General features: G+C 43.4%; 1 protein-coding gene across 1 annotated transcript; it reads left to right on the top strand.

The window, feature by feature from the left end:
- The first annotated feature begins 5,003 nt into the window (after nt 1-5,003).
- Nucleotides 5,004-7,194, top strand: LOC119429363 (E3 ubiquitin-protein ligase RNF128). Its single transcript, XM_037697009.1, has one exon. The coding sequence runs from the start codon at nt 5,216-5,218 to the stop codon at nt 6,296-6,298; it is 1,083 nt and encodes a 360-aa protein (XP_037552937.1). The 5' UTR covers nt 5,004-5,215; the 3' UTR covers nt 6,299-7,194.
- The last annotated feature ends 303 nt before the right edge of the window (nt 7,195-7,497 follow it).

Here is a 7,497-nt window from a genome sequence, read left to right as displayed (position 1 = left end):
TTGCCAAGTTTTTAAAAACTAAAACCATAAACTATGCAGGCGTATGTGTTTTTTTTTTTTTAATTGTGGAGAAATTGCGTATCCTACTTTGAAGAATTAAAGCATAAAATTAAAGTTTACTTAAAATTTACTCTGTGTATTATTACTAGTATCCACATAAGGAAATGACATGAAAACTGCTAAAACCAGTCATTTTTTGTTGAGTATAACATCCTATAAAATTCAGTTTTATGTTGGTTTTGATCAAAACTTGAAAGAGCCGCTGCAAAGAGACTAAAGAGCCACATGCAGCTCCAGAGCCGCAGGTTGTAGACACCTGCTTCGGAGGATTACTGGTCCCGTCCCACTGGTAAGAGGCCCCGGGTTAGACCCAGAACTCTCTGGACGGATTATCACTCCTCTGGTCTGAGAACACCTGAGGGCCCCCAGGAGGGGCTGGAGGAGGAGGTCTGGGTTTGTCTCCTGGACCTGACCTCAGATCAGAGGTAGAAGATGGAGAGACATGTGATAAACTTAAATCTGTTTCAGATTGTTTCATCGTGATTCAACATCATAAATTCAGCAGCATGTTCAGCAGCATGATGTTAATTCTTTAAAACTCTTTGAAGCCAGAAAACCTTCAAATCTTCATCGTTCAACAAAACAATAAATCACAACCGGACCTTTTTAATTTCCATTCAACCAGATGATCGCCGAGTCACCGTCATTATTTTCCTGTTCCTTCTTCTACCACGTCCTGGCTGTAACTACTTCTACAAACCTTCAGCTTTTTAAACATTATATAAACGTTCGGCTCATTCAGAACTTTACAGCTAGAACTGCCAGTTTTTGTAACGTTCATGTTTGTTTGAATTATTTTAATTTTATTTACAGTTTTTCCAACTGAAATTTTAAGTCCTTGAAAAACTTGCTGCTCTTTGAAATCTATTTCACTGTATGTCCAATATTTTCACGTATTATTCTACATTTAGCTGCTGCTTTTACTGTACCTAAGGTTTAGCTGCTATTAAGTTTTAGCTTGCGTTAAGGGGGTCTAGGTGAGTGGTTCCAGGCTGCTGTAAGCGGTGACACAAGTTCTCCTGGTTTTAGCTAGTGTTGTTCTGACCAGACCTTTGGTTGTCTGTGACCTCAGACCTTAAAGGTAGAGCTAGAGTTGAGCAGAACCACCCTGTCATCATCCATCCATCCATCCATCCATCCATCCATCCATCTTCTACCACTTATCCGTAGTTGAGTCGTGGAGGCAACAGGCCCAGTAAAAAAAAAAATCACGTCTCTCCAGTTTTAGCTTCTTTCCATTGGCTCCCTGTCAAGTCCAGAATTTAATTCAAAATCTTACTTATAACCTACAAAGCTCTCAACAACCTAGCTCCATCGTATATTACAGATCTTATTGTTCCATATTTTCCTAGCAGACCATGTTGTTCTCAGACTGCAGGCTTCCTCATGGTTCCTATGTTTCCAAAAGCAGAATGGGATGAAGATCTTTCAGTTATCAGGTTCCACTTTTGTGGAACCAACTTCCAGTTTCTGTCTGTGAGGCTGACACGTTGTTCAGTTTTAAGACTTTTTATGTATTTATTTATTTTTTTATCCTCAGATAAATAGTGTTAAATTATTTTTATATATATATATGAATGTTTCTGTTCAGTGCCCTGAGATGACTTCTGTTTGGACTTGGTGCCATATAAATAAAATGAATTGGAGCATCTTTGGTCACAATAATCTTAGTCATCCTTTTTCTGCCTAAATGCTGAGTCATGGTCCGCGTCGTGACGCCATCATATGTCACAGATTTATTGACTTTAAACAGAAATTAAATGTATTTTCTTAAGTGTCGGATTTAAAAGTTAAAAAATGACGTCACTTAAAAATGTTTCATATATGTATATATAAAAAAACAAACAACTAAAACCGCCACGTGCAGGAAGGGGGCGTGTCGGGGGCTCAGACCTGTTTGGACATGTTCCCCTTCAGACCCTCAGTCAGTCGGAACCATCATCAGAACCATCATCAGAACCTGAAGAACGGCCTCCATAGAAAAACAGGAAGCTGCAGAACCACTCGGTGAGTGATTTTGTTTGTTTGTTTGTTTGTTTGTTTGTTTGTATGAGTTCAGGAAGATGAGCGGGTCGAAGGCGCCCCTCTGGTCTGGTCTGGGGTTTCTGGTCTCCTGGATGTAAAGTGATGGTTTTGAAATAAAACTAAGGGTCAGAGAAGAGGACATGACTTCAGACCTTGTTCCGTTTTAAATTATTTTTGTTTTTGTTTATTGTTGTCCTGATGTGTTTCTGTCGGTGTGTTTGTAGAAGGCCTATTTTGGAAGACGAACTTTGACCTTTGCTGTCTGATGGACCTGTTCTGATCGTATTTTGTGCAGATTTTCTTTAGTCTCTCGTGTTTTGATTCTTGCTTTGAGTTAGTTTTTGTTTGTTTGTTTATTTGTTTGTTGCTGCAACAAAACAAAACGTTTGATCAAACTAGAAACCTAAAAATCACCACGTGTCCACCTTCAGAACCTGCTGTTGCTCACGGGTCAAGAATTACTTTGATAGTCTAGTTCGCACAGCCACGTCTGAGGCTAACTTTCTGCACTGCGTTTCTGTCTGTCTCATTAAGAGTGCTGTCACACAGGTGTGTGGTTACCATGGTGACCCTGACAAACCACTGGCAGCAGCTTCGATCGTGGTTCTCTTTACTGTTCTTGTACGGTCTCTACTCTGAAGTGTTGGGCATTTTGTCAGAGGAGGTTGTTCCAACAGGAAGTTCTGTTGGACCCAGGAGCGGAGCGAGTTCTGCTCATCAGCACCTTCCAGCATCTCTGCAGGACTTTCCTCATGTTTTACTTCTTATTTCACATCGTATCCAAGCAGCTAAAGTGTTCACGAGTTATCGCCGCTCCGGCTGGGGACTATTTCCTGAAATGCAATGTACATGTATGAGGTTGTGAGCTGTGATGCTGATGGCAAACAAACAAACAAACAAACAAACAAACAAACAAACAAACAAACAAGAGCCTAAAGACAGCACAAACAGCTAAACTATATGTGGCACCAGTATGGTCCAATCAGTCCTTTTTATTGTTGGATTTATTATTCGGGGCCCTCACCAGATGTTTCCTGGCCCAAACACAAAGAGGGGTCTAGTTGTTTTAAAGAACCAGATGTTGCTCAGCAGAACTCAAGCATCAGAACCAGCACTTGGTTTCTACAGGTAACTGTGAACTGTGTGGTTCTGAGTCCGCTCTGCTCTGAGGAACAGAATGGAGACATTCAGCAGGTCAGGATCTCCATCAGACGGCGTCCCTGGGTGCAGATTAGTCATAATCTGGGATTTTATTGGTTCTTCCATCCTGCAGGAAGTGCAGATTTCTTTTATTTTGTAAAATGCAACACACTGAATCTTCTCAGGTGTTAGTTAAAGAGTACTGGCTGTTCAGTCAGTTCCATAACTGGTGCTGTGCAACAGCTGGAGACCCGGTCCAGACCTGAAAGGGCCAGCAGGTGCCAGTGTTGTAGCAGAACAACCAACAGGCTAAAGTTTCTCACCTCATTCCCAAAAGAAAAAGAAAAGAAGAAACAACTTCTCTGCTGAATGAATGTTGGGCGCTGAACTTCTGAAAGCTGAAACTGAGACGGTCAAACAAGCTGAACACAAGCTAAAACTGTCAAAAGTGCAGCTAACAGTGAAACCACTAAAATGTTTTTCTCTCTAAGGGGAAAAAAAAAATAAAAAATCCCTATTTGTTTCAATGACACAAAACTTAGATGCTGTTAAATATTAATAATAATTGTTATAAATGTTGTAAAAATGTTCTGAACGAGCCGAACGTTTCGATGCGTGACTGGCTAAAAAAAGCCCAAAGAAAGGAGAAGTTGGTGTTGAAATACGTTGCATGACGGCCGTCAGCGTTCAGAGAACCTGCTTCCTTCTAGGCCTTTCAGACGGTTCTGTCCTTCCTGCTGGTTCTGGGTTTTAACGCTCCGAACCGTTTTTGTTCCCTTTATCAGAAACACCGAGCTGGAGTCAAACATTCGTCTGTTTGCAGACTTTTGTGGGATCAGTTTTTGTACCGTGTTACGTAGAGATCCGAGTCTGGTTCTGGTGCTTGTCGTCAGTGGAGTTTGGACCGTCAGCGTGTGATTGGTTGTCCAAGCCTCAGTGTGTGTTTGTGTGTAAGAAGAGACAATGGAAACTTCTCGCAGCTCTGTTTCATCTCACGTACCTCTGCGTTGTTGTGGCTCCAGTTGTCAGAGCAATGGATTCGTTTTATCAAAGTCCAGTTATCGTTGCCCGCTGGTGAAAGGCGGGCGATGATGTTTTTGCCTGTGTTTGTTTGTCTGTCAGAAAAATATCTCATGAACTACAGGACAGATTTGACTGAAAAGCAGAAAAGAATCATGAATCTTCTATATTCGGTTAACATTTGGAGTCTGAAAGACGGCCTCTGCAGCTAACAGAGCTTCAAAAGCACAAAACTAGTTATATTTGTATAATTATAGGTATATTTCAGTGAACTTTGCAGGCATTGAGCTAAAATCCTGAGGAATTGTAGCTGATAGTTGTTCAGTGGTTGAACTCCATCTTTTCCCAACACTAAGCCATGTGCTGACAGGCGGCGGGCGATAAGCATCCCTGCATGAGGGCTTCAGTGTGCTCTGAGTTAAAGCTTGTGGTGGTTCTGCTCAGTAGCAGTCTGACTGGTCCGGTAACTTTAGGAAACAATGAGCAGTCATGGAGAAAGTGGAAGGCAAAGAGTCGGACCAGAAAAACTGGTTCTGCTGTTTTTGTCATCGTTACAAAAGCGAAGGCACCTGTTTTTCTTAGTTCTGCTCCCATTCTCCGGGTTACAGCTCTATAAATTCCACCTTATCCACCCGGCACACCTTTTCTCCTGGAACTCTGCTCCGTAAGCAGCTCTGATCTACCAGGGATTTTTTTTTATTTATATATACTTCAACTTGTTGAATAGCACCACCCTGCCCTCTGAGAGGACTGTTCAAGGTTCAGGAAGATAAGGAGAGGTGAGCGGCTGACGCAGAGCTTGTGTTGTGTTACCAAAGGATCATATTACAGTCGACAGCAGGTTGGCTGAAACCAGAGCCGCGTTCGGATCGCTGTGACTTCGAACCAGGAACTGGGACACTGAAAGGAGTTTTAAAGAAGCAGAAAATCTGCGAGGTCTGCTTCCTGTTGCTGTGAGTCGAGTGTTACTATGGGTAAGGAGAAACAACACTCCCTGCTGCTGCTTCTCCTCTGCTTGTCGGGTCTCGTTCACCGTTGTGCTGCCTTGGTGTTTTGGACGGCCATGGTGGAGACCAGCTACACTGACGGCAACAACGACACTGTGGATAAGTACTGCGAGTGTGGGCTGTACGGCCGTAACTCTCCTCTGGACAAAGCCTCAGGCGTCATAGTGCTTCCAAAAGGAGATCCTAAAGGCTGCGGTCCGGAGGCAAACTACAACCGGAACTCCAGCTCCCCGCCATGGATCGCCCTTGTTAAACGAGGCAACTGCACCTTCAGCGAGAAGATCAACGCCGCCATGAGCCAAGGAGCAGCCGCCGTGGTGGTGTACAATGTGGACGGCAGCGGAAACAGCACCACGCAGATGGCACACTCGGATGCAGGTGACATTGTGGCTATTATGATCGGCAACATTCAGGGAATGGAGATCGCCTGGTTGGTGAAAAACGGGACAGACGTCCAGATGATCATTGAGGTGGGCAGCCCTCACGGACCGTGGATGGACACCTACTGGCTGTACTTCCTGTCCATTGCCTTCTTCATCGTGACTGCCGCCTCCATCGCCTATTTCGTGTTCATCTCTGCGAACCGCCTGTACAGCCTGGGCAGGCACAGGCGTGCCGAGAAGAAGCTGAAATCTGAGGCCAAGAAAGCGATCGGGCGCCTCCAGGTGCGCACGTTAAAACGAGGGGACGAGGTCACCACGTCTGACGCTCTGTGCGCCGTGTGCATCGAGTCCTACAAAGTAGGGGACGTTGTGACAGTCCTGACGTGTGAGCACATCTTCCACAAAGCCTGCATCGAGCCCTGGCTGCTGGACCGGAGAACCTGCCCCATGTGTAAGTGCGACATCCTGAAGGCTCTGGGGGTCGAGGAGGACACCAAAGACTTCTCCACGCCGTCTCCACCAGAGGTCACTGTGATCACAGTGACTGGAGGAGACACCATGTATGAGGTCCCGCTGAACGTCCCAGCCAGCACCGACCCAGAGCATCAGCATCGCTATGACAACAGGGCCTTCGAGGCCGACTCGGAGGCTGCGAGAGGATGAACAAAACAACACGCTGCTTCTTTTACACAAAGGAATCGCACAATCAAGCTCCCACAATGATCCCACAACACAAACATGCTGCAAAGTAAAACTTTAAATCTGTCACTTTAAACTAATTTTATCTTGTATAAAGTGTGTTCTGAGCTACCTTTGAGTGAATTTCCTACAGCTTTAAAACCAACGAGTTCTGGTGCGACACGTGTCACATTTCTGTTTTGCATAGTCAGTGCAGCAGACGCTCTTTATGAGGATTTGAATACCTGTTTGTTTACTGGGGCCAAATCTCGTCACCAAACTTTTTGTTGTTCTCAGACAAAATCAGCTACTTCAGTTTAAACAAAGTGAAATCTCTCGCCCGTCTAATTCAGATTACTTACAGGTTTGAAACTGGAGCGGACTTTTTATTGTCAGGCTTTACTCACAGACACACCCAGAGGAACAGGATGACACACTGTGCGTCACCAAGAACACCCAAGATCGCCTGTAGGAACAGAGTTTTGATGAAGAAACAAAGAAACAGAGACACGTGGCTGTAAAATGAACACCGTAGGAAAAGTAGAACTGGACAAACTGGTTCTCCAGGCCCTATATGTTAGATTGTTTTTAATTTATAATGTTATTTTTGTTAATATTGAACCAATGCGTAACATCGTTTTAATCTTCTTTGTCCAAAAAGCTGGTATTTAGGCTTGATTTCCTGTTGGTGAGCATGTCTTCCTGGATTTTATTGTAAATTTTAGAGGAATGAAGTTCATTTCTGTCTTTGCTCTACCTCTGAGTCGACTTCTTGAAACATGTTTTAAGATCTTTGAAAGATAAAGTTGGTCTTTGTGACAAAATTGGATAATTGGTTGATTTCTTTGGAAATCAGAGGGGACTGGCTGATAATGGTACTTTGTCTTCTTCCTATTTGCTGTTTTTAAAGATTTAAAATGTTTTTAAATTGAATTGTTAAAAACAAATTTTCACTTCTGTATTAAATCACATTGATGCTTTTTAGAACTGAATAAATCCCTCAAAATGAGGTTATCTCTTCATCTTGACTGAGAATCTGTTTCTGTGGGACGAGGAAGTATTTTATGTCAATCAACGAAGGCTGTGAGGTGAAAGGAACAGCTGTGGAAGGGTTGTGAGCAGTTAATATCTTACCTGTTGTAGATGACCTCAGCTTGTAGAATTTCAGAATATTTCTGACCAGA

This window comes from Nematolebias whitei, chromosome 2, assembly GCF_014905685.2.
Source record: "Nematolebias whitei isolate Nwh7 chromosome 2, NemWhi1, whole genome shotgun sequence".
NCBI lineage: Eukaryota > Metazoa > Chordata > Actinopteri > Cyprinodontiformes > Rivulidae > Nematolebias > Nematolebias whitei.
The sequence above is the reverse complement of the archived record's forward strand: the minus strand, read 5'-3'. Positions and strand labels throughout refer to the sequence as shown.

Excerpts from the sequence above, each read along its gene's own strand:
- LOC119429363 (XM_037697009.1), top strand. The coding sequence starts at position 5,216 with ATGGGTAAGGAGAAACAACACTCCCTGCTGCTGCTTCTCCTCTGCTTG.